This window comes from Colletes latitarsis, chromosome 9 (assembly GCF_051014445.1).
Source record: "Colletes latitarsis isolate SP2378_abdomen chromosome 9, iyColLati1, whole genome shotgun sequence".
Classification (NCBI taxonomy): Eukaryota; Metazoa; Arthropoda; class Insecta; order Hymenoptera; family Colletidae; genus Colletes; species Colletes latitarsis.
Window position 1 is genome coordinate 26,797,118 of NC_135142.1, and position 23,289 is coordinate 26,820,406.

The 23,289-nt window shown below is 30.5% G+C and overlaps 8 protein-coding genes across 13 annotated transcripts; 5 read left to right on the top strand and 3 right to left on the bottom strand.

Annotated features, from left to right (window-relative positions):
• The first annotated feature begins 448 nt into the window (after positions 1 to 448).
• LOC143345313 (protein-L-isoaspartate(D-aspartate) O-methyltransferase) lies at positions 449 to 4,319 on the top strand. Of its 2 annotated transcripts, XR_013080258.1 has the most exons (8): positions 449 to 1,121; positions 1,194 to 1,333; positions 1,427 to 1,652; positions 1,941 to 2,026; positions 2,104 to 2,294; positions 3,544 to 3,802; positions 3,900 to 4,094; positions 4,183 to 4,319. XR_013080258.1 is itself a non-coding variant. In XM_076772302.1 (5 exons), exons 1-5 carry the CDS (start codon positions 1,061 to 1,063, stop codon positions 2,275 to 2,277), a joined length of 687 nt encoding a protein of 228 aa, XP_076628417.1. In that variant the 5' UTR covers positions 450 to 1,060; the 3' UTR covers positions 2,278 to 2,370. The 2 variants fall into 2 exon arrangements, 1 of the variants encoding a protein (XP_076628417.1); XM_076772302.1 differs by lacking the exons at positions 3,544 to 3,802; positions 3,900 to 4,094; positions 4,183 to 4,319 and having other exon boundaries at positions 450 to 1,121; positions 2,104 to 2,370.
• Ent1 (Equilibrative nucleoside transporter 1) lies at positions 2,509 to 6,254 on the bottom strand. The gene is made up of 11 exons (XM_076772299.1): positions 5,683 to 6,254; positions 5,366 to 5,518; positions 5,196 to 5,277; positions 4,945 to 5,123; positions 4,751 to 4,845; positions 4,619 to 4,669; positions 4,315 to 4,547; positions 3,888 to 4,128; positions 3,746 to 3,831; positions 3,444 to 3,643; positions 2,509 to 3,354 (listed from the first exon to the last, which is right to left on the bottom strand). The coding sequence occupies exons 2-11, from the start codon at positions 5,509 to 5,511 to the stop codon at positions 3,243 to 3,245; spliced, it is 1,425 nt and encodes a 474-aa protein (XP_076628414.1). The 5' UTR covers positions 5,512 to 5,518; positions 5,683 to 6,254; the 3' UTR covers positions 2,509 to 3,242.
• A 95-nt stretch (positions 6,255 to 6,349) lies between these two features.
• On the top strand, positions 6,350 to 9,222 carry LOC143345307 (T-cell activation inhibitor, mitochondrial). Of its 2 annotated transcripts, none has more exons than XM_076772294.1 (8): positions 6,350 to 6,595; positions 6,664 to 6,778; positions 7,025 to 7,419; positions 7,502 to 7,814; positions 7,890 to 7,990; positions 8,033 to 8,194; positions 8,354 to 8,485; positions 8,553 to 9,222. In XM_076772294.1, exons 1-8 carry the CDS (start codon positions 6,573 to 6,575, stop codon positions 8,785 to 8,787), a joined length of 1,476 nt encoding a protein of 491 aa, XP_076628409.1. In that variant the 5' UTR covers positions 6,350 to 6,572; the 3' UTR covers positions 8,788 to 9,222. The 2 variants fall into 2 exon arrangements, with proteins under 2 accessions (XP_076628409.1, XP_076628410.1); XM_076772295.1 differs by having other exon boundaries at positions 6,351 to 6,595; positions 8,051 to 8,194.
• A 1,173-nt stretch (positions 9,223 to 10,395) lies between these two features.
• Mre11 (double strand break repair nuclease mre11) lies at positions 10,396 to 13,701 on the top strand. The gene is made up of 11 exons (XM_076772253.1): positions 10,396 to 10,966; positions 11,067 to 11,238; positions 11,313 to 11,449; positions 11,539 to 11,729; positions 11,802 to 12,009; positions 12,090 to 12,429; positions 12,508 to 12,658; positions 12,722 to 12,888; positions 12,971 to 13,097; positions 13,178 to 13,426; positions 13,515 to 13,701. Exons 1-11 carry the CDS (start codon positions 10,861 to 10,863, stop codon positions 13,608 to 13,610), a joined length of 1,944 nt encoding a protein of 647 aa, XP_076628368.1. The 5' UTR covers positions 10,396 to 10,860; the 3' UTR covers positions 13,611 to 13,701.
• A 209-nt stretch (positions 13,702 to 13,910) lies between these two features.
• Positions 13,911 to 15,163, top strand: Rps14 (ribosomal protein S14). The gene is made up of 4 exons (XM_076772261.1): positions 13,911 to 14,012; positions 14,334 to 14,484; positions 14,555 to 14,642; positions 14,891 to 15,163. The coding sequence occupies exons 2-4, from the start codon at positions 14,336 to 14,338 to the stop codon at positions 15,107 to 15,109; spliced, it is 456 nt and encodes a 151-aa protein (XP_076628376.1). The 5' UTR covers positions 13,911 to 14,012; positions 14,334 to 14,335; the 3' UTR covers positions 15,110 to 15,163.
• A 192-nt stretch (positions 15,164 to 15,355) lies between these two features.
• On the bottom strand, positions 15,356 to 18,656 carry Dctn4-p62 (dynactin subunit 4). 3 transcript variants are annotated; one of them, XM_076772255.1, is made up of 10 exons: positions 18,567 to 18,656; positions 18,326 to 18,368; positions 18,169 to 18,239; positions 17,656 to 17,852; positions 16,928 to 17,067; positions 16,684 to 16,849; positions 16,415 to 16,598; positions 16,139 to 16,331; positions 15,878 to 16,068; positions 15,356 to 15,792 (listed from the first exon to the last, which is right to left on the bottom strand). In XM_076772255.1, exons 1-10 carry the CDS (start codon positions 18,608 to 18,610, stop codon positions 15,573 to 15,575), a joined length of 1,449 nt encoding a protein of 482 aa, XP_076628370.1. In that variant the 5' UTR covers positions 18,611 to 18,656; the 3' UTR covers positions 15,356 to 15,572. The 3 variants fall into 3 exon arrangements, with proteins under 3 accessions (XP_076628370.1, XP_076628371.1, XP_076628369.1); XM_076772256.1 differs by having other exon boundaries at positions 18,428 to 18,627; XM_076772254.1 differs by having other exon boundaries at positions 18,326 to 18,627.
• Positions 18,621 to 20,041, top strand: Alg13 (Alg13 UDP-N-acetylglucosaminyltransferase subunit). Its single transcript, XM_076772260.1, has 4 exons — positions 18,621 to 18,747; positions 18,934 to 18,983; positions 19,068 to 19,388; positions 19,504 to 20,041. The coding sequence occupies exons 3-4, from the start codon at positions 19,296 to 19,298 to the stop codon at positions 19,915 to 19,917; spliced, it is 507 nt and encodes a 168-aa protein (XP_076628375.1). The 5' UTR covers positions 18,621 to 18,747; positions 18,934 to 18,983; positions 19,068 to 19,295; the 3' UTR covers positions 19,918 to 20,041.
• On the bottom strand, positions 19,934 to 23,282 carry Scsalpha1 (Succinyl-coenzyme A synthetase alpha subunit 1). Of its 2 annotated transcripts, XM_076772259.1 has the most exons (8): positions 23,194 to 23,282; positions 22,988 to 23,043; positions 21,921 to 22,156; positions 21,571 to 21,792; positions 21,290 to 21,394; positions 21,002 to 21,181; positions 20,690 to 20,824; positions 19,934 to 20,585 (listed from the first exon to the last, which is right to left on the bottom strand). In XM_076772259.1, exons 2-8 carry the CDS (start codon positions 23,022 to 23,024, stop codon positions 20,499 to 20,501), a joined length of 1,002 nt encoding a protein of 333 aa, XP_076628374.1. In that variant the 5' UTR covers positions 23,025 to 23,043; positions 23,194 to 23,282; the 3' UTR covers positions 19,934 to 20,498. The 2 variants fall into 2 exon arrangements, with proteins under 2 accessions (XP_076628374.1, XP_076628372.1); XM_076772257.1 differs by lacking the exon at positions 23,194 to 23,282 and having other exon boundaries at positions 22,988 to 23,177.
• Positions 23,283 to 23,289: the final 7 nt, after the last annotated feature.

Below are 23,289 nucleotides of genomic sequence, written 5' to 3' on the forward strand. Positions count from 1 at the left end.
TCAAAATGCAAACAACGCGTATTTTGGTGTAAAATATGTAGAAATTCTAAGAAATTCCGAAAAGTTGTTTCTTAATCCTGTAAAGTGAGAAAAACACCATAAAAATGTTTCAAATTTCAAACGACCGTAACTCCTACAATAGTGAGTGTATTTCATTATAATTTATTTGTGTAGTAGAGCTCGTGGATTCCTACAAAAAAAGGATTTATGATCGTTAGCAGGGTCGAGAAAAGTTTTTAGTCCCCCTTATCATTTCCATATCACATCCAACGTTATCGATTCAGAAGGGAATATATCAGCGCTATTAACGGCAAGAATTAATACTGCTTTCGTAGTCCAAACTGACTGTTATACCGACGTAAAAATTGGGAGGTGATTTTAGCGACCTCTTCTCATGGATTGCGGTCAGTTAAGAAACTATGCACTGTTACATTGAATGATCTATTCTGCATGTAGTTTGTGGTGTGATTATAACGCGCATTATGGACAGTCTATAAAATGTTGAGTCTATCGTATGTATCGTTCGTGACAGAAATAATATTGACGTAGATAATTAAACTGTTATAATAATAATATAACGATTGCGCACAGAAAGAGTGTAGTTAAATTAATAAGCTACTAAATTCAAGTCTGTTATAAATATGTTCATCTATTGCAATCTCTTTTATATTGTTTGCAGCTAAAATAAAGTGATGTACCTTATGCAACGTAATTGTTACGTTGCCTCCAAGTAAACGTCAGGACATTTTGTTTCTATCAAGTTTTATATTTAGACAGCTGTTGTTGTCTAAATATACATCTTTAATTCACCTGTTAATTAATGTTACTCAACCATTCATAAAACTCCGTACAAAACAAATTTATTTTTCTCAATGACCATTTAAAGAAAGTTTACCGTATTATTTCATTAAATTGACAATTTTGTCAAGTATCTCGAACATCTGCAACAAATTGTCGAGTGTTTTAAGTCATAAAATACAGCCTCAAAATTCGGTCCCAATACTTGACGTGTTTCATTTTTGTAGTAGTAAGTTCATTATTTTCGGTATTTGCGTGTGAAATGGCCTGGTCTGGAAGATTCAATGCAAAAAGCAATAGTGATCTTGTGCAACATCTTAAAAGTAAGCAATGTAAATTCATTTTTTTGAAATTCAAAAGAAACAAATTTGTTGGCATTTATATTTTTATCTTAGGGTCAAGAGTAATTAAATCTGATAGAGTCTATGAAGCAATGTCTTCTGTAGATAGAGGAAATTACTCTGATTCCAGTTATGCATACATAGATTCTCCACAAGGAATTGGTTATGGTGCTACCATAAGTGCTCCTCATATGGTATATTTCTTAATATTTAACATACAAATATACTTACATTTTTCATAAATATTGCAAATCATTGGTAAAGTATTGTAAATTGTAATACTTTAGCATGCATATGCCTTGGAATTACTCGAAGAGAAACTACATAATGGCGCAAGAGTATTGGATGTTGGGTGTGGTTCTGGATATCTAACAGCATGTATGGCTAAGATGTTAGGACCAAATGGTTTGACTGTAGGTATCGAACATATTCCTGAACTAAAAGCATTCGCAGAGGAAAATATTCGGCGGGGTAACCCAGAATTGCTGCAAAGTGGTCTTATTAAATTAGTTGGTAATTGTCCTTTATATTGTATTTAAATTCAATAAGTTCTCAGCTTAATTCGTTCTAAAACTTTGTATGCAAGGTGTTTCAGAAATACATGTGAATATTTAAGGAACTTAATCTATATACTAAAGTAACTAAACAATATCCTATCTACAAGTGTCACATGTTTTTCTAACTCCAACCATAGCAAAGATACAACTTCTTACGATTGCACAAATCACTCTGTATTGCAGTAGTGCATATTCTTTTCTCTATGTATTCAAAATTTTTATAAAAGAATATGTGATATTCTAGTTGGAGATGGGAGATTAGGATATCCTGAGAAAGCACCATATGATGCTATTCATGTAGGCGCGGCAGCTAAAGAAATGCCACAGGCTGTAAGAGAACTTTCTAATTATTTTAGCCTTACATATTATGAGAATTTATTTTAATAATTGCAATACTGTTCATATAGTTGATAGATCAACTAGCTCCTGGAGGACGTTTAGTATTACCAGTGGGTCCAGAGAATTCAGATCAAACATTAGTTCAGGTTGATAAAACATTGGATGGAAAAATCAAGAAAAAATCTCTTACCAGTGTTGTTTTTGTTCCATTAACTAGTAAAAACAAACAGTATCCTTCATGAGAGATATGCATGCTCCAGTAAGTGAACATTTTTTTTTTTTATGTTATGAGTAAAAGCAAACATTTAAAAAAAGAAATTATTTGACTTGTATTTGCTGCTATTTCCTAATATCTATACAATTAATCAATCATTATGAAAAATGTAAAAACATATTTAAATTACTTTCATATTATATGTATTTATACATTTTACTTTTATGTTGTATAAATCATGTATTTCTAGTCATAAAAATCTGTAAAAGTTTGAAAATATTTTACATGTATACAAATAGAGATGAACAATTTTTTATGGCACGCTGAAGTAAGATGTATAATTATAATCCCTATTTGATAGGACCACAGTCATCCGTTTTTTACTAAAACATGCTATCTAATGTAGGTAAAACTATCAAACTTACAAGAGTAGGAATAAATTGCTTTCATTTAGAATGAATATGTTATATTTAAATATATTTATTTTTTCTTTTATTATACACGTTAAGTACATTATAATAATTACATATAATATACATATAATTTACGAAATTTCTTTAGTTATTTTTGGTAAAGGTTGAAATATTTATTATAATTTATTGTACTCTGAATCCTTAAAAATAAATATATTCTTAACATTTATAATAACTAGTATTATATCTCTCTCTAGAATCAGTTCATTCCTTACATGCTACCATGTATTCACAATCTACTATGTATAATTTTCTTTTTTATTTTATACTAAAAGTTTTTATATGTTCACGAAATGGTCAAGTTTATTTACGAAAATAGTAAATCAAATACTTAAAAAATAATTTAATTAATATATCAAACATTACATTCATTAAGTGTCATTAAATATAAAAGAACTGTATTATTTCTCGATTTACCATAGTTGAACTCGATGGTCTGTGGTCCTATTTGATTCCAATATGAAATAGGCAGTGAGATTAATGTTGGTATCGTTCGAATATCAATTTCTTTTGATAATAGTTATATTAGTTTAACCATGAGCACGCTAAACGCAGCACCTGCTGTTAATCCCACTCCAAGGAAAGCTCCCATTATGGCAGATGCAATTTCTTTTTCATGAGAATCTACGACTCTGTTTAAAAATTTTTGTTAAAAATACGGGTAATACTATTTAATAGTATAATGTGCTACTAATATACATACTTAAAATTCAACACTTACGTGGGAGTTAAAATAAATGTTAAATTGTATAAATAGCCATTGCTAATGGCAAATACAATAGTTATTAAAATATAATAAATATCGTTATAAATGTAAACAGGAAGATGATGTCTGGGTTGTGCGTTACAAAATATAAGAGCTGGTATGAAGATAACTCTCATTAAACTCAACAACACCATTTGCCATGGTTTATTTTTTGGCTACAAGAATATGAAATTGTTTTGTATTGCTTTTGTAGTAAAAAAAAAACAATACATAAATATAAGAATACTTTCAAGTTAAAAAATATTGTTTATACATACCCATTGTAGAATGCCAGATAATATTCTTCCAGTGTAATCACCAATACTAAAAATAAGGTATGTCACCACTGGCACAAAGTAGATATCTGTAATATATGTATAAATATTAATAGTTGATAAATTGTACATAATGTAAACTTACCATTCCATGTAGAACCGCCCTTCCCTTTATACTGACTCTCTATCAACACAGTAACTGCTGGGTATACAGAAAGAGTTATAAAAAATACTAGAAAAATATTAAGACCATAGTGCCAAATCTTCTTAATGATACGCGTGTAGGACACTGAAGTACTATGTGAAAAAGTTACTTCTCCAGTTATTGAAAAATTTGTTTCTATGTTCTCAGGTAATTTTTCCAACATGTGATACTTAAAAAACGTCTAAATAAGATATAATAAAACATTATTTATAACTTAAAGGAGTCTTAATTTCAGATTTCATGCAAGACAGATTACTAGTTTAATGCCTGTATCATTATCATAAGCTACTTATGACGCATTATAAAACATCTGTGCCAGAAGTACCATTACTATTAAATATTCGTTCAAATAAATTGATTCACTTACTGAGTTTTCTAAAATTATATAAGCAATCAGAGATAGAAACAAAATAACATCTCCAATGATAAAGTACACTAAACCCGAGAGGATAGGACTAGCGCCGATCCAAAGAGAACAAATCTCCGTGATAGCAGTAAAAATGCCTCCAAGAGCTTGGCCACTTGACATAGCAGTTATATACTTCGGTGAAAGACGACCAACAATACCCATCAGACTCCCTCCGAAAATTGCACTCGCGGCTTTAAAAATAAATCCTGTTATAGTATAGTTACTATAATATTTAATGGTATTTCAAATATTGAATATGTACCATTTACAAATACCACTGTGGTTAAGGTAATTGCAACAAACGTATTTTGCCCTAAAAAATTAAATCAATACTTTCATTTAAAGAAGAACTATAAAATTTAACATTAAATGCTTTTGATTTTGTGTTACTTACATTTATCTGTATTTATTTTAACAAAATCTGTTGTTATAATAAACAACAACAATATTGTGCACTGAGAACCCACCATTCTTATTCTTAGAGGAACTCTGTTAGTTTTAACATTTTTCCATGTAATTTAGTATGACAAAATAACCATCTTTTTATATTTTTCTTTTAAATATTTCGAATTATTCACTTTTACTTACCTTTTACTAATAAGTGTATTAACAATTAAAAAAGATGTATTTGCTATTGAACTTGCTATGTTTAAATATGATATAAAGCTAGCTTGCAGATCAGTTGTCTTTTCCATATTTTCTACACGAGTATAATTGATCAATTTTGTAGAATTTTCATCTACTTCTCTGAACTTGTACATCCAATACTAAAATATGAATGAAATAGATACAAATAAATGTTATTAACAATGTTATAGCAAGATAAATTTTGTACTTACATCATTAGCAGTAACAAAGAAACTCCATGGTATTAATGTATTTATTCCAAGTAAGTAAACAACTATATATACAAGATTGTACCTTAACAACAAAACAAAATGCAAAGTAAATTAAGAAGAATAATCATCATCATAGAAAATTCTTAGTACTATCAATAATAAATTATTACTTATCACAAGGTTCAAATTGCTTAAAAAATGGTTCCTCATCTGGGACAGAAATATTTGGATCATCACCTTCAGTTTCCAAATCATCTTCAAATTCACTATCTGATGCACCCTTTAATAAGGGTTGTCTATTAATAGAATAGGACATGATGAAGCTAAAAATATAAAAGGTTTATGTTTTAAATAGTGATTCTGAAAATTACAACATGCATAATGTTTAAAGTAATAAATGTATTAAAACTTTTTTTAAAGCTGTCAAAATGTTTTACATATATACATACGATTTTTTAATTGTTTATAAAATGTATATTATACTTACAAAATGGGAAAACGAGGTTTCAAACGTTGTTAGTTAATAATTTATTTGCGCCCGAAACACAATAAATAATCACTGATGCGTTTTTTAAGCGTCGTCACATATCACACGTGTAGCTGCCTTTATAGAAATCATGTTTAGCGGGCGAAGACTATGAAACGATTGACAATATTCTTAATCTCCTATTGTTTCAGTCTCCAAAGACACGGCATTGCATGTGTCATTACTTTGACCACCTGTAACTATGTACAGTCCACTCATAACTAATACTGTAGCGTAATAATATTACATTAATCTGAATAAATTCCTTTCTCCATACGTTTAGGTAAACATGATGCACTGACAATACAATGCAACACGTCATTCGATGACATTGTGCATAAAGAAAACAAAAATTCTAACTTTCAATACAGCTTATATTAACGAAAAAAAAGTGATTTTACATGATTCTGCGTGTATGTATTTTACGGTATTACGATTTCATTAATCAAATGTAACTCGTCATTTATATTTGATAGCACATAATGCACACACGTGTATATATCTATAAATATGTACATATGTACATGACTATGTATGAACATGGTTCCCACCATCGATTAGACAAAAAGAAAGAGGTTCAAGTCTAATGTTATATCGAGTTTGCATATTGACATAGTGCAAGGACAGTCACTATGAAGATGTTAGACATTAAACATTTAGGAAGATTATGTGCCTAAAAAATCGTATTCTGCGGCTAACAAGCTTACAGACAGTACAGACTCATTAGTTGTACGTCACGTAGTAGGGTGTTTGGTAAGCTCGATGAGCGATAAATACGATGTTTATCGCACTTTAACTCATAAACAATTGTGCGATACGAACGTGTAATGACATTTCGGTAAACTACAAAAATGTTTTGTGCACTGGGGAGATGGTAAGAAAATTTATTATATTAAAACATAATAATTAAACAATTGTTCCTGTAATTGTTATTTTTGACAGCTTCTACAAGAGAGATGCAGTGAGGGCTTTGAGTACGGGCGAAGTGTCAACGGCACTCCGACCTTTTTATTTTACAGTTCATCCCGATCTTTTTGGACAATATCCTACTCAAAGAGTGAGTATTTATTTATTCGCCAAACGGCTATAGACAACTTGTAAGAAATAAATTTCTAAATCGTAAATGATTCGGATCGACTGCGTGTCGGCAACGCAGTTTATTGGTTCATTATATTTAGGATTATTTATAGAATAGAGGATACACGAATTATTGTACACTATATCAAAGTTTATATTTATCGAATTTAATTGCTACTAGAAGGTGGACGAATTTTATTTCGAATATTTCTTTGAATTTTTCCAGACAGTAAATGAAAATTCCTTGAAACAATTAAGCTCAATCATAGAAAATTTACAGCAACAAAGACCTGTAAGGCCTACCACTTTGCCATTTTATTTACGCTCTAAAGATGAAAAAGAAGTCAAGGCTGGTAAATTCACTCTTGTAAAGATACAGTTAAAAGAGAAAGATCTGAGACAAACGATACTCTCTATTTTGAAAACATGTGATTTGCCGACTACATTCGTAGATAAAATTGAAGAACAAAAACCATTGGAATCTGAAAAGTATAAATCAAAATTCTGGCAAAGAAAAGGAACCACAGGAGAGAATATAGATTTTTCAGAATTTGAAGATGATCCTATTTATGCATCTATTTTAATGAAAAGAAAAATTAATTTAGAACCAGATACTCTTAAGTAAGATTAATATCAAGCATATTTTCTTATTTAAGTAGATAAAAACATGTTTTAAAACTTTAAACTGCATATTATTAATTAGGGCATATTTAGAGAAACATATTAACGAAGTACATGTAAAGTTGGAAGCATGTAGGCCAATGCGAGAGGAAGTACAAAAACTAGAAAAAATATTATGCTCAGAATTAGGTTTAACAAATATTATATGGGATTGTGGATGGAATATAGCTCATTATAGAGGCTGTTTACTAGCCTTTAAAGCATTAGTTGAACAACATCCTGAACCCTTGGAAGTATTAAAAAATAGAACATTAGTGTTTGCCAATGATACAGGCATTAATCTAGAGGGAAATATTATGTTGAATTCAGGCGAAGTCAGAAACAATTGGCTCGATGTAAGAATAAATTGTTGATTTTATAGAATATTTATTGAATACATTTCATTTTATTAAAGGGATCTTTTTTTATAGCTAATCAAAAACGTTCAAAAGCATGATGTTGTACTGTTGAGATTACCAGCTTTCGAGAAGGCAGTTTCACAAGTACTTCTTAACATAAAAGTTGGTCGACGGTGCGTAATACAACACATTAACTGAGTGACGGTAAGGCTCAGGGTACTCTATATGTGCAGGAAATTCATGCCAAAGGTAATGGTCAGCCAGTATGAGCATCAACTGCGGCAACTTACCACAACCCTCTCGGACTACCGAGGACGGCGGAGCTATCCAAAAGTGTGGCCAGCCAATTTATCTACTTATGAAATTGTAATCGAAGCGTTAGTATTATCTGAAGTATTTAATATTTCATATGTAATGTATTTACTTTTGGTTCCTATGTAAGTAAGTATCAGATAAATTTAATTAGTACATCTGTAAGTATATTATAACGTAAATTCAAGAAAAGATATATATAATAAAACGAGCTTTATTTTTAGCGAAGCCGGTCCGTTAATGCTCTCTCCTACCGGACAATTTATAGTTCCATCATCGTGCCCGAGTTTTCTTTTGGTAAATTTTATTACTGAAAACTTAGAAGAAGCCACGAAAAGATTACATCACTATAACAAGTAAGATTATTTGAGATTTAACTTAAAAATGTTATTTTTTTTATTCCTACATCTTATTTTATTGCAGTGTAAAACACATAGAACATGAACTTCATGACAAAGCTGTCCAAGAATTGGGTTTAACTGCTCTTAATAAGGATGATAGTATTACTCCAGATCTTATGATACAATGTTGTGAACGTTTACTATTGCACAAACGTGTTTTAGCTCCCTTGCTAGAAGGTGTCATGCTCTGGGTGACACATTATTATTCAGTTATGAGTGACGGCGTTTTATGCATACCTTGGGATTGGAAACTTTAAGTTCTCATGCAGAAGGCTCTCAAATGCGCTCATATTGTTCTTTATCTTTATACCGATCATTAAAATAACCATGTTGAACAATTGTACAAATTATAACTAATGAATAATGTACAGGTTATATATATATATGATAAAAAATTAATACATACTATTTTTCTGAGCAGTTTAAACATACGAAGGATAAAAATACATAGTAAATAGTGCAAATTGAATGACTATATATGTACATATACATAGTTCTTAATACGAACGAATTCAACGTTGCCTTATATGATATTTGCATGTTATTAATCTTACTTGACTAATCTTGACAAATTGCATATCAGTCTTAAATCATAAATAATATAGAAGGATATAAATATTTTGTAAAACAGCAATCAATCAAAACGAGAAAAACACGTACGGACAAATAAAAATTTCTGAAATTTACTGAAATTTCATGTAATTTCTTACTTTTATTTCTCGTGATCCTAAAATGTAAAGTTATAACTTCTAATTACAATCAAGCTCGGCGAGACAATATTCCTATAATAAAAGGCTAGATAAGTTGGTTTATGATAGAATTTGCGAAAACATTGAATTAATCCATTTCCATTATTAGGAAATTTCGCAATTTTCCTGGTCATTATCGCCAGAGCGTTTATATGTACACATAAATCGTTAAAATACTTAAAATATTTATACTTAGATTCGATAAAAATAAATTTAGCGATAAGAACACATTTTTTATTTTCTTTTGTATGACGCAATTGGATTAAGAGTCTCCCGCCTAATTGTTCTGTCGAAAAAATTATCTCCCTTTGTATTGCTTTGGCTAATAATTTTTAGTATACATATGTGGAAAGTGTTTTAGAACAACAATATGGTTGTTATCAGCATTTACTCTTTTTTTTTTTTTTTTTTAGTGGTGCAAGGAAATTTCATTTTATTGCATTTGCAAAAGAGGCGCGAAAAAAATCCGATCACACAATAACCTAATCTTCCTTTGTTTCGCTCGAATTAAACAACTAATTTTAGTTTACAATTTAGAATATAACGTTTACTGAGTTGAAGTTTACGTTTATTAATCAATTGTCCAAGAATTAAAAATATATTACAATCCGATCCATCAAACGAAAATTTGGATATAAATACAGCTTGTCATATGACTAACATTTAATTCGTTCATTATGTCGACACGATGTTCTATTCAGGGATGTACCATTCTTCTGATTCTTGGCTGGGATATAATATGTATATGTTATATTATTTTATAATTCACAGAATATTTAATATATTATTACCAATAAACATATAATATAATCATAATGATTAAGAGTCAAACACTTGTTCACATTATGTATGTATGTATGTATATCAGAAAGTTCGACAGGGTTATCGTCACAAATATGGTTCTGCCACATTTAATGTCATAATATGTCTTTATTTAGAATCTTTTCTTTCGCATGATTTGCAAAATAATTTAATACGATAACACTTCATATGATGCATGTACATTGCTGTTATTATGATCACGTCATTAATTAGTTTCAATTAATCTGACCTTTGGTGCAATTGTGAGTACATACGTAGGTACTCGTGTTTAAGTAGTTAAAAGTTGTCGGAAAATATAAACACTGGTTCATGTAGTGCCGTATAAAATTATTTTAATAATTAAACAAGCTGAAACGGACTTAAAATATGAAATTTTTTATTAAACGAAAAAGAATAGATTTTATATAAAAATGCCTGGGCCGTCGGGATTCAAAATTCTATGCCGTGAAGACGGACTTTGACTGTTCAAGAGCAAGAAGGAAAGGCTCCCATTCACGTTCTTTATCGTATTCCCGAAGTTGCATGAGGTGCTGACCTATCGTAACATGTAGCTCGTGGAGTAAGATATGTCGGTTTTCCCCACCACTACGTTAAACACTAAGGAAGTTCGTCGTTACTAATGTCGACGTCGATACACTCAATTATGCCAGATTTGGGCATACTGGGCCACACTGCGTATGAGTTCTATCGTAAACACTCAAAGTTGAGCAATATAACTTACAGACTTCCATTAATTTGAAAAAATATTTCACGTATAAAATGGCATCTGTACAAGATCTTAATGCAAATAAAAATGCAGACGATACATTTAAAATCTTAATTGCAACTGATATTCACCTTGGTTATGATTATAACAAAAAGAGGGGTTGGTTCTTAAAAGTTTATTTGAAAATTTTCTTCTATTATGCTCAATGTATAACTTAAATGTCACTTTACTTATATTAAAATTTATTAATTGGTATAAGGAATGGATTCAGAAGATAGTTTTGTAACATTTGAAGAAATACTTCAACATGGCAAAAAGCATGAAGTAGATTTTATACTCCTTGGTGGAGATTTATTTCATGATACCAAACCATCACAAACTGCAATAATAAAATGTATGGAATTAATGAGAAAATACTGCTTAGGTCCTAGGTCAGCATAATTGAAACATGTGATAAACAATATAGTTTATTCCATATATATCTTAATTGTATGATCTTTATTAGAGAAATCAAGATAGAATTCTTAAGTGATCCTGAAGTTGTATTCCAACATTGCACTTATAAAACTGTGAATTATGAAGATCCAAATTTAAATATCAGTATGCCAATATTTTCTATTCATGGCAACCATGATGATCCAAGTAAGAAATATAATGTTTATATTTATATTTCAAACTTGATGTTTCATTAACATTACTCTCAATAAATTTTTCTACTAATAAACCTACAGGTTTTGGAGCTGTTGGATCAATGGACTTATTGTCAGTATCTGGTCTAATAAATTATTTTGGAAAATGGACAGACCTCACTAAAATAACTATTCCCCCATTAGTAATGAAAAAGGGAAAAACCTGTATTGCACTTTATGGTTTAAGTTACATAAATGATCAAAGGCTATCTCGATTATTGAGAGATTTTAAGGTAAACCTATTAGGAAATTCATTAATGCAATGTATTAAACTTTGAATTAATGGAAACAACTTCCTTTTAAAGGTGGATATGTTACAACCAGAAAATATACCAGATTGTTTTAATATACTTGTTCTACACCAAAACCGTGTACAACATGGTAGTGAATATGCATATATTTCACAAAATAAGTTTCCTAATTTTCTTAATCTCATTATATGGGGACATGAACATGAATGCCGTATTACACCAGAATTTATTGCAGATACAGAATATTTTGTTTCCCAACCAGGTATATTATTTGTTAGTTATGTTATTTATGCTATGTTGTATCAAGTTTTTATATCTTACACTTATAAATTCCTATTTTAGGAAGTTCCATAGCAACATCTTTGTGTGAAGCTGAAGCAAAACCTAAACATATTGGTCTCCTGAGCATAAAAGATATGAAATTTAAAATGAAAAAAATAAAGTTGCAAACTGTCAGACCATTTGTCTTTGATAATTTAATGCTTTGCGATCAGAATATATCAGCAAATTACAACCAATCACTGTCAGAGTCTGTGTATACTTTTGTTGATGATTACATTGAAAATGTGCTTGTACCTAAAGCTGCTGAGCAACTAACAAATCATCCTAAGCAACCTATTCATCCTTTGATTCGCTTAAGAATATTTTATAGTAGTGATGATCAAGTATTTGATGAGATTACGTAAGATTTAATATTAACTAAAATTTGATTATATAACAACATAATCTGTTGTCAGTATTATTTTGTGATATTTTGCAGATTGGCACAGAAATACTGTGATGAAGTTGCTAATCCCATGGATATGATAATATTTCGTAAAGAAAGCAGTCGTAGTAAAAATTCAAAAGGAAATATAGTAGATGTTAATGATGACTTAGATGATGTGGTACAAGCCCTCGCCTATAATAATGTAAGCAGAAACCTAATTATATTACTTTTTTTTTAATGCAAAACATTTTATTTTCGTGATTAGGAGGACAATCAAGATTGGAACAAAACCGTACAAGGAGGAATAAAGAAGCACTTTAGTTCAGATATAAATAAAGATGTCTTAACAGTACTATCAGTTAATGGCTTAAATGAAGCATTAAATCGGTTTGTTGGTGTAGGTGACACAGATGCTTTTAAAGGTATAATAAGGTAAAGTATTTGTAACACAATAATTTATTTATTCAAAAGTATTATGTGCACATTATTTCGGATTGTTATATTTTGTTTCCAGGCATCAAATAAAAAAAACTATGGTACATTTGGAAACCTGTAATGTCGATGACACTGAAAGTATAATCAAAGAAATTAAAAATTTTCGTGACAAAAGAAGGGAAAAAGAACAAGAGGAACAACTGGAGGTACAAATTGTTGCAATGGGAATACATAGAGCTGAATCTTATCCATTACATAATTTTATGTCTTACATATTATTTTGTAGATACAAAAAATATTCACTAATCCGACAAAGACAACTCGAAAAACTGCAAATACTGAAATTGTCATTAGTAGTGATGAAGGTGAACAAATACAAAAAAAACCTGCAAAAGCAAAGCGAGGTAGAGGAACGGCAATTAGAAGCAAAGGTTTACGAGAACATGGTCCTGGTAAAACTAATACGAATTTAAAAAATACTTTAGATGTAACAACTACAAAACGAAATTCCAAACCTACAAAACAAACCAAACAGGTACATTAAAAAAATACTTTAAATTACGAAATCACTGTATATATTTTGTTGTAACTATTAACTATTTCATTACATTGTTTCTTGTTAGAATCAAAATACGTTAAAAAATTTCATGACTACATCAATGAGCCAAACTAAATTATCTAATGCCAGCTATTTTCTTCAATCAGATGATTCTGATTAAAATATAAATTAAGCAACCAGATTTGTAAAAAATTATAATATTTTTACTGAAATACATGTATTTTGTATATTTATTAAAGTCGATATATTTACTTTCCTACTTTACATCTAAACTTGATCTATGACTTTAAAATCTTTACCATACAGTTACCCACTCATTTATAATCCACATCACATGTAAAAATAATAATTTAAAACAAACATTTTGTAAAATAAATTCTACTTACATCGTAAATTATTTAATAGATAAATATTAAAGAACCATGAACTTCTCGTCAATTATATGATTACTATTTGTATTTCGAGTTTCGATATTATCGAAATTTGAATCGACCATTGCGCACCGGAAGATACATTTCTTTAGACTTCCTGCTCTGAGCGTGTTGTGTCGGAGAGATTTTCAGTAAGTCAAATTTACACGTATTATATAGAAAAACTTGATATTATATGAAAAATAACCGGTCGAATAAATAAAGCAAACACGTTTAAATAAATCTAGATTAAAATATCTTAATCATATTCGTTTTAATGTCACGATGCGATTGGATGAATTTTATGTCATGAAACATTTGTGCATTTTGAACATTGTCAGAACATAACCTTAAAATAAATTCAAACTGTTTACGTTGGTTGATGTTAAGTGAAACAGTCAAATGAAAACAAAATATATAGGTTGTTATAAAAGTGTATGTTCAATAAAATGAAAAATTAATATTTTGTACAGAAATGCCACCAAAAAGAGGAAAAGTACAAAAGGAAGAAGTACAGGTTTCTCTTGGACCTCAACTTCGTGAAGGTGAAGTCGTTTTCGGTGTTGCTCACATTTTTGCGAGTTTTAACGATACTTTCGTTCATGTAACCGATCTTTCTGGAAGGTATGTATGAAAACAATGATAGACATTAGTGATTGAAACTTGATGTATACAAATTCACTATTGCTTACAGAGAAACCATTGCCCGAGTTACTGGTGGAATGAAAGTCAAAGCAGATCGTGATGAAGCCTCACCATATGCTGCTATGCTTGCTGCTCAAGTATGTTTTCTATTTACAGTATCCAAAATACAATTTATGGGTTCACATTCAGGCAGCACCTAAATGATTGCTAGTAATTATAGGAGCGTTCATGTATGTGAAATATCAATTTTCTTTCTCGATTTGGAAATGTGGCTGTACGAATCATATTCTCCTAGTTTGAAAGATACATGTCATTCATAGCATATATTTAATTCCAATAATCAATATCAAATTTAACATTTGTGTAATATTTTTGACATTAATAGGATGTAGCAGAAAAGTGTAAATCCTTAGGAATCACAGCACTTCACATTAAATTAAGAGCTACAGGAGGAAACAAGACGAAAACGCCTGGTCCAGGAGCACAATCTGCTTTACGTGCGCTTGCCCGTTCTAGCATGAAGATTGGTCGTATTGAAGATGTCACACCAATTCCATCTGATTCTACGCGTAGGAAGGGGGGTCGTCGTGGACGAAGACTGTGAATTCTGGTTTTATGCGAGATTTATTAACTTTCAAAAATAAATATTAAAAAAACATTTTTGTATTATATTATTATGTACTTCTACTCTATATTAATAGCCTTTGATCAAAATTTAAACTCGAAATATGTACGTACAAATAATAGCATTAGCAACAAATATTTTTCAAGTAAGTTCTATAACAAAAACAAAATTAATCAATTTACATACATACAATTTGAAGTATAATTTCTTTTATAATGCATGCAATCTCTTGTTATTAAATATTTATTTCATTTTAGATTAACAATAAAACAAATTAAATAGATTAATCAATATTAAATCTAAAATTAATATAAATTAATTAGACGATTTTAATTGCAAAGTGTGAAAGTAGTTTCACGCGATATTTAGAAATTTGATGTACTGTTACATTGTTTATATTGTAATTTTATTAATTTGTAAATGTCAGTATCTGTAACAGACATTAAGCACTGCCATCAAGAGTTCCCACAGTTAAATACAGTTGAACTTTGAGATCCAGATTTTTCGGTGCTTTATGTTCTAATGTTGTGATTGTGTTCACATATCCGTACTGCATAACAAATCCAATTATGACAGATTCATTTTCAGTCTTCTTTAAATTTTCATATGGTGTTACAAGTAGTTTTATAATTGCCTTGTTTCCTTTTCGCCAGATCACGAACCTTTGAAAGTAATTACATTTTAAAACATGTAATGAGATATAATCGTAAATACAACACTAAAAGACTGAAATGACAAAATGTATACTTAGAATCATCGTGAAAGTTATGAGTATCGTCCGTATCATCGTACTCAACAGTATCGTCTCTAGGTGGAAGTATAAGAGAACGTTTTGACAAAAGTACACTTGCGTTTGCACTAATTTTTATAGGCTTAGTTTCTTCTGCTATAGGCACTTGTCGTACAATCCATGGCAATAAATTTGGTGACTCGGGAGCCTATAGTTCAATATCGTTGAAAATAATTTTTCTTAATAGTATATTTTATAACAAAGTACAGAGCATTTACCTGCGGTATGTTCTCCTGTTTAAGATCTTCTTTCTCGCTTGTAACAGTTTCTGAAGTCATTGGCGTATCCAATGGTAACAATACTACTTGAGTTTGATGTTGAGTTGGATTACAAAATTTTAAATATAATTCGCTTGTTTGGCCTGGATAAAGCGGTTCGCAAATAACAACTCTTACCTCTGGTACATGATAACTGAAACATAAATACGTTGTAATAGTGACATATTTATATAAAGAATAAAAAAACAAAATGCGCAAATTATATCAGAAACTTACAATGCAGCTAGCTGAATCTTAAACTTTATAGACTGTACGCAAAGATCTGGTTTACTAAGACTATGTTCACAAACACGACAGCGCTGTGATCTCCTGATTAAGTACTGTCTTTTCTGTGGACGTAATTCATTCACTTTTTCTGCTTGCGTATCCAGATGTTGCAGTCTTTGTTCTAATGTGGTAACTACATTTGAAAATCATTTTAAAAATTTCATGTAAGATAATTTTCTATTGATATTTTGATAATTTTATTTCAAATAACTGCTTACTCTTAGTTATGTCTACTGGATCTGTAAAAATTTCGGCTGGTAATTCCTCTACCTCTTCGCTAGCAATGGATGGCGGAGGATGATCGTTTGACTGTATCCGCGTCGGAGTTTCCGTAGCTTGACCGATACGTTTGCGAACCATAGCAGATGTTATAGTAAACATGGCCTAAATATTAAAAACAACAAATTACATACACAATTAAAAAAAAATATTTTTTAAATCAACGTTAGTTAAACGCTTTACCATTGACATGAAAGGACGTATCGGACGATACTTTCTCTCGGATTGTTGCTTTTCTATCGAAGCTAATATTTTATGATAATCAATTAAAGCATTAATACGACTCATATGTGGATTTTCTTGTTCAGGCCAACCTCCAGTAGCTAAATAAGATGTTATCAGTTTAATACATAATTTTATGTGTTTTAACACTCAGACAGCGGCGTCCGGGTCCGTTCGGACCCCACTCTAGACGTAAGCACTCGCTTCTTCGGTACTTGACACGCCGTGATTTGTGTTTACGTTAGAGCGATAACGAAACGAACACGGCTCAGAGGACTTATTTATCGACAGTGTTCTGTGAGATCTCTAAATGTGAAGTCGTATTCTGGGCCCTGTTCAAATTTAAATCGTTATTTGAACGTGTTATAACCGTTTTGTCAAAAAATAAAGAAGTTTTTCACGAGCTGATAGATAGTGAAGGTAATAATGATAGTGAAATTTCATCTGATGAAAAATGTTCATTACATAGTGATGCTAACCCAGAACCAGAAGATTATCAAAGTGACGAAAATCATAGTGGAGAATCCGACGAAACTCTAATGGACAATAGAAATCAGTAAAAATAATCAATTACATATTATTTTATGTGTGCTTGCATTGGAGTCCGAACGTATCCCATACTGCCATCCGAGTGTTAAGAATAATTTGATATCATTACTAGTTTAATATGGTATTTTGGTAAAACATACCTACAGACTGATCTGGAATACCAGCATCTCTAGAGGTCCATCTGCATAATGAACAAAATAAATAATAAACTTTCTTTGCTGTTGTTTTAACATCTTTAACATCTTCTCTTTCTGCAGATGAGTGTCTTACAGGCACGTGGCCAGCTCTTGTAGATAAAGTATGAAAACAGCAAGGGCATTCAAAACAGTTTGAACACCTGTTAACATATTACTTTGATCAATATGAAATACAATCATATCTATGCTACTTATTAATATACAATTTAACATGTTTGCTCCATGTCTACAGACTCTGGTCAGAATCACTTTTGTGTTCATACTGTACATTATTTATAAATTTTTTAGTGTTATTAATTTATATGACTAAGATAATTAATACATTTTATTTATATCTTATATAATGTTTAAAGTAATAAATGCTAACTGACTCTGATCAGAGTAGTCAGACATGTCAATCAATATTAAATTTGACATCTATGCTAAGCAATGTACTTCTTGACAACTTAAACTCACTTGTTTTTCTTAAGACGGGCCTCTGACAATGGATAATTCTCCATACAATTAGGACAATAATGAGAATCAACCTATTATAGTAATACAAAGATTATACACGTAATAAAAAGGAAACTACAAAAAATATTAAACTGATTACTGAACAGAAAATACGTACCTCTTGACAGACACAGTAACCACACCGAATTTTCGAACAATGCCTACAGAAATAAATCTTATAAATTGGTTTCAAAGATCCACAGTTACAAACGTAACGTACATAATCGGGTTGATTCAGATACGCCATGATCGAAGAGTTCGTTTCGATGTTATTTAAAAAAATATACCACCTCTATACGTCACTTTGGCCAATGTGTTTTCCACACTTTCTTCAAGCCATCTTTATTCACATTGCTCACCTGTCAATACACGCACGCACACATTGTGGGATTGTAGTTGACATCACACACACTTATATTTCCACAGTTTGAAAAAAAAATCCATTCCAGTACCGTACACCAAACGCAATCTTTTTCCATTTTTAATCAACTGTCATTTATGCTTTATAATAAGTTATGAATGTGTATCTTTAAAAAAATGGTGGGTTGAAACAATTTTTAACTACGCAAAATCTAAATCCGAAATTTTGCGAAATCTCGAAACTCGAAACTCGAAACTCGAAACTCTAGATCTAAAGATAAAGACTTATTTTTTCTCTATGTATTTCTAAAAACTATTCATTTTATCGGGAATATGGTTAAAAATATAACAAATTCTTTTTTACAGAAAAACAATCCATTTATCGAATACAATTAAAATAGCTGATTTCTTACAAGGTTGGTACCTCAGTTTTATGATACCAAATCTTGTATGATGAAATGCCTAGTAGACACTATTTTGTTATCTGTACATTGTGATAGCTACCTCCTGCTCCACACACTTTTATAATAACCATATGACACACGATGTACCATGTTAAAATCGAACGAATAACTTGATTCGATAAAGATGTGACAAAACAATTTAGTGTTTCAATAATATCTCTAGCAGATTTCTCAAGTACAAAAAAAAAGAAAGTTGCCATTAACTTGTATCGCGACATATGTTACAATTAATATTAAATCTTATTACATTTTAACATATTTAAAATGGCATTGCCTAGAAAGAGAGTATTTGTTACTGTTGGCACAACCAAATTTGACGAATTAATTGAAACAGTACTTAATTCAGAAATTTTAGAGGTAAAACAAATGTAACTGCTAATTCCTTTTTATTTTTAATTATTAGTTTTAATTTGATTTTCTGAGCTTTAATTTAATATAGTAGACACTATATACTTTTGCATTATTATTTTAGGCATTATCATTAAAAGGATATAATGAGCTAATCCTTCAAATTGGTAAAACTTCATATGTACCAAATTGCATACCATGTTGTGGTTTTATTACCATAGAATATTTTACTATGAGCCCAAATATACTTGAACATGTAAAAACTTCAGATCTTGTTATAAGTCATGCAGGGGCAGGTAGTATTCTTGATTCTTTGGAAAATAAAAAGAATTTGATTGTGGTTGTAAACCAGAATCTAATGGATAATCATCAACTGGAATTAGCTGAACAACTTTACATAGATAAACATTTATATTACTGTACCTGTGAAACCTTGTTACATACTATCCAAACAATGGATTTTAGTTTATTGAAACCTTTTGTTAATTACAGAAATACACATATTGCTGATCAAATAAACCAAATAATGGGCTTTTGAACATGAAAAGAAAATATTTCATTATGGCCATAAGCTGTTTTATTTTTCATTACGAGTATATATTATAATAGTTTCCATTATTTATTACAACAGATATAGATTTGGTAAAATTTACAATAGTAATTAGAGTTGCTTAAATAACTGTTTCTTAAAATTATATCATATTGACATAGAAAATTTATAATTTCAAGTTAAGGAAAACAGACAGGATAACGGCAGTTAACGTTTTCTTAAATACTTTCTAAATTATCTTTGAATGACTTCTACTGTGAAAAAAAGCTATTCTGTAAACATATTTCATGAACACTGTACAGAGTTGAAATAAATTTTCTTCTTTAAGAAAATGTTCGTTTTTCTCGCTTCGTAAGTTTTGTCTTTAGGAATACAGTAGTAGTCAGGCAATCTTGCATGACAATGAACATAGTCATTGAATTATTATCAATTTGAAGAATTTGTATATTCTAAAGCATTATACTGTTTCGTTTGTTAGATGATCGCAGAATTATTTATACTTTCAATTTATTTTATGAAGATACGTGCACATGGGGCAAACTACATATATTTATAGTAGCATGTGTTTTTTAATTACAGATCAAACCAAGACGCGTCATTTCTTTTAAGAGTTCATTTCCCATTTGTGCTGGGCTCTTTGTTACTATTACACCAGCCTGCAAACAAATATTTTGCATGTGACAAAAATAATACAAACTGTGGCACGAATTTAAATTTAACATAATCTCTACACACAACCGCATATAAACCCAAATAATACCTTTTCAAGTGCATTGATTTTATCTTGCGCGCCTCCTTTTCCACCTGAAATAATTGCACCAGCATGCCCCATTCTTCGTCCTGGCGGAGCAGTAAGACCAGCAATAAATGACACTACTGGTTTAGCTTTACCACCCTAAAATTACACCATACATTACCTAAACATACTAATACGTTAATATTGCAATAATTTATAGTTACAAGGACATGAATTGTTCCTGATAGAGCAGGATATTAGGATTACTGGGAAAGAAAAATGATTTATTGGGATAGGATGGGACTTGGATACCAGTAAATCAGAACAGCAACCAACAGTATTTTTTTCAATGAGATATTCCGCTGCTGATTCTTCTGCGCTACCACCAATTTCACCAATCATTATAATACCATCACAATCTGGGTCCCTGAGAAACACGTCTAAGCAATCGATAAAGTCCGTTCCATTAAATGGATCGCCTCCAATTCCAACACAAAGAGTTTGCCCAAGACCAGCCTTAAAGTAAAATTTTCTCGTATTATTCGTAACGTATATCACTAGAAAATTATATAAATGTAATGTTTACTTTATAGAGAAATTAGCAGAAAAATATTATTTGCTTACAAGGGTTGTTTGATTCACAGCTTCATATGTTAAAGTTCCAGACCTTGATACAATACCAACTTTTCCCTTCTGATGTATATGTCCTGGCATAATACCTATTTTACACTGAAATAGTAATACATATAAGCAGTTAGCACATTGCAATTTACATAATACATGCATCAAATAATATATATGTATACATATATTTTATGGATAGCATTCATAGTTTTGTGTTACTTGTTCTGTGCAGTGAAAGATATGAAAATTAAAAACCATTGACAAATTTATAATATCTGTACCTGTTCTGGAGCTATTATTCCAGGACAATTTGGTCCAATAAGACGAGATTTGCTTTGCTCCAAAAGTCGCCTTTTGACTTTGACCATATCATGTTGGGGAATACCTTCTGTAATACATACAATTAATGGCATTTCAGCATCTATTGCCTCCATGATAGCTGCTGCTGCAGCTGGTGGAGGTACATAAATTACAGTTGCGCTAGCACCAGTGGCATCTTTTGCCTATAAAAAAGAAAAGATCTATTTATACAGTTAGCACTATTGCAAGTTAGATTTTTCATATGTATGATATACAAAAATTTATATGAAAAACAGAAAATAAAATTTGTAAACAAACATTGTTCACCAACCTCTTTAACACTTTTAAAGACAGGTTTTCCAAGGTGTTCACTACCTGCTTTTTTAGGGTTAACACCACCTACTAATTTAGTACCATAGTCAATAGCTTGTTGACTATGAAATGTTCCTTGTTTACCAGTAAAACCTTGACATATGACTTTGGTATTGGAATCGATCTTTAAGTTTTTTCTAGTCTCTGTGTAATTGAACCTTACTTGGGAGCGTAATAAATTTCCACAATTTCTAACTGAAACATAAAAGGAATAATTTATTTATGCTAATGTACACACAATAGTAATTAAGATACATTTCAAAAGAAGATTCCAAAGTGAAATACATGATAACAGCAATTTTTATTTGAATATATTACTGGTATCAAGTTTCAACGAATGTCAAAAAAAAAAAAAGAGAAAGAAGTATATATTTCATAGCATTGATATATTTCAAATCAGTATTGTCTTCAGCCAGATTTATTAATAGTAACAATATCAAATTTCTTCACTTTTGGGTCAAGGTTCATTGACTAAACATCATCCAATGATGCCTAATTGATTGGTATGACATTTGCTATGACAGAACAGAGAATTAATCATGTTATTGAACTAAATACGTACAAACACTGTCTCTAATAGTCACAGGAAATAATACTAACATAGAAAGCATTAATATAAAAATATATACGAGCAGGAAAACATATATAAAATCAAAAAAGCATTATGAGATAAGTTTTTATTGCAAAGACAAAAAGGACAGAAATTTGATATAAAAATTACATAATGTTCCCTTGATAATTAAAGTAGAACGAAGCTATATTGGAAATGAAATTATCCGAAAGCACATTTTTTAATAGAAATTGAATTACGATTAATTATACACGTCCTTACATAATGAAGTTTTAACGCAAACGCGGGATGTCAGGTGTATTTTTAGGTTCTAACACAAGAGCACATTTGACGAAAAATAACGGGAAAGGGGCGTGAAAAATCTTAAGTGTTTTTCAAACATTTATTAAAAATTTTCAAGAATCGAAAGATAATTTTTTAATGTTGAAAGATACATGATGACATCCTAGTCTTACCTGTGAATTTTGAAAATGTTCTGACAGCCACAGCCATTTTTTAATTGATATTTCTGCTAAAAAAGTTAACGAACAAAACTGTATTATTGGACAGCCACCATTAAGAGGACTAACTTCTGTGGACTGACGAGAAGGTCGAGTCCGAAAGAAAGTACACGGATAAAGTGCACTTATCGCATGTATGTATGGAAGTTCGTACTACGTACCTGTTTCCACGATTTCGTTACTTGTCATTAAATGACAGGAACGTTGACTATCAAGCTGATTGGTCAAGTACTTCGTAAAGCTTCTTCTTCAGTCCG

Coding starts and splice junctions, on each gene's coding strand:
- LOC143345313 (XM_076772302.1), top strand. CDS start 1,061: ATGGCCTGGTCTGGAAGATTCAATGCAAAAAGCAATAGTGATCTTGTG. Junction 1,122..1,193: donor TCTTGTGCAACATCTTAAAA/GTAAGCAATGTA, acceptor TTTTTATCTTAG/GGTCAAGAGTAATTAAATCT. Junction 1,653..1,940: donor TGGTCTTATTAAATTAGTTG/GTAATTGTCCTT, acceptor GTGATATTCTAG/TTGGAGATGGGAGATTAGGA.
- Mre11 (XM_076772253.1), top strand. CDS start 10,861: ATGGCATCTGTACAAGATCTTAATGCAAATAAAAATGCAGACGATACA. Junction 12,659..12,721: donor AAGCCCTCGCCTATAATAAT/GTAAGCAGAAAC, acceptor TTTCGTGATTAG/GAGGACAATCAAGATTGGAA. Junction 12,889..12,970: donor GCTTTTAAAGGTATAATAAG/GTAAAGTATTTG, acceptor TTTTGTTTCCAG/GCATCAAATAAAAAAAACTA.
- Rps14 (XM_076772261.1), top strand. CDS start 14,336: ATGCCACCAAAAAGAGGAAAAGTACAAAAGGAAGAAGTACAGGTTTCT. Junction 14,485..14,554: donor GTAACCGATCTTTCTGGAAG/GTATGTATGAAA, acceptor TATTGCTTACAG/AGAAACCATTGCCCGAGTTA. Junction 14,643..14,890: donor CTGCTATGCTTGCTGCTCAA/GTATGTTTTCTA, acceptor TGACATTAATAG/GATGTAGCAGAAAAGTGTAA.
- Scsalpha1 (XM_076772259.1), bottom strand. CDS start 23,024: ATGGCTGTGGCTGTCAGAACATTTTCAAAATTCACAG. Junction 21,182..21,289: donor CTGTGAATCAAACAACCCTT/GTAAGCAAATAA, acceptor TTTTACTTTAAG/GCTGGTCTTGGGCAAACTCT. Junction 20,825..21,001: donor ATCTCATTGAAAAAAATACT/GTTGGTTGCTGT, acceptor GTGTAATTTTAG/GGTGGTAAAGCTAAACCAGT.
- LOC143345307 (XM_076772294.1), top strand. CDS start 6,573: ATGTTTTGTGCACTGGGGAGATG. Junction 6,596..6,663: donor TTTTGTGCACTGGGGAGATG/GTAAGAAAATTT, acceptor TATTTTTGACAG/CTTCTACAAGAGAGATGCAG. Junction 8,195..8,353: donor TATGAAATTGTAATCGAAGC/GTTAGTATTATC, acceptor CTTTATTTTTAG/CGAAGCCGGTCCGTTAATGC.
- Ent1 (XM_076772299.1), bottom strand. CDS start 5,511: ATGTCCTATTCTATTAATAGACAACCCTTATTAAAGGGTGCATCAGAT. Junction 4,548..4,618: donor CACAGTGGTATTTGTAAATG/GTACATATTCAA, acceptor TTATTTTTAAAG/CCGCGAGTGCAATTTTCGGA. Junction 3,644..3,745: donor TATCTGGCATTCTACAATGG/GTATGTATAAAC, acceptor ATATTCTTGTAG/CCAAAAAATAAACCATGGCA.
- Alg13 (XM_076772260.1), top strand. CDS start 19,296: ATGGCATTGCCTAGAAAGAGAGTATTTGTTACTGTTGGCACAACCAAA. Junction 19,389..19,503: donor TTAATTCAGAAATTTTAGAG/GTAAAACAAATG, acceptor TTATTATTTTAG/GCATTATCATTAAAAGGATA.
- Dctn4-p62 (XM_076772254.1), bottom strand. CDS start 18,454: ATGGCGTATCTGAATCAACCCGATTATGTACGTTACGTTTGTAACTGT. Junction 17,853..18,168: donor GCCCGTCTTAAGAAAAACAA/GTGAGTTTAAGT, acceptor ATATGTTAACAG/GTGTTCAAACTGTTTTGAAT. Junction 16,069..16,138: donor AACAGGAGAACATACCGCAG/GTAAATGCTCTG, acceptor ATTGAACTATAG/GCTCCCGAGTCACCAAATTT.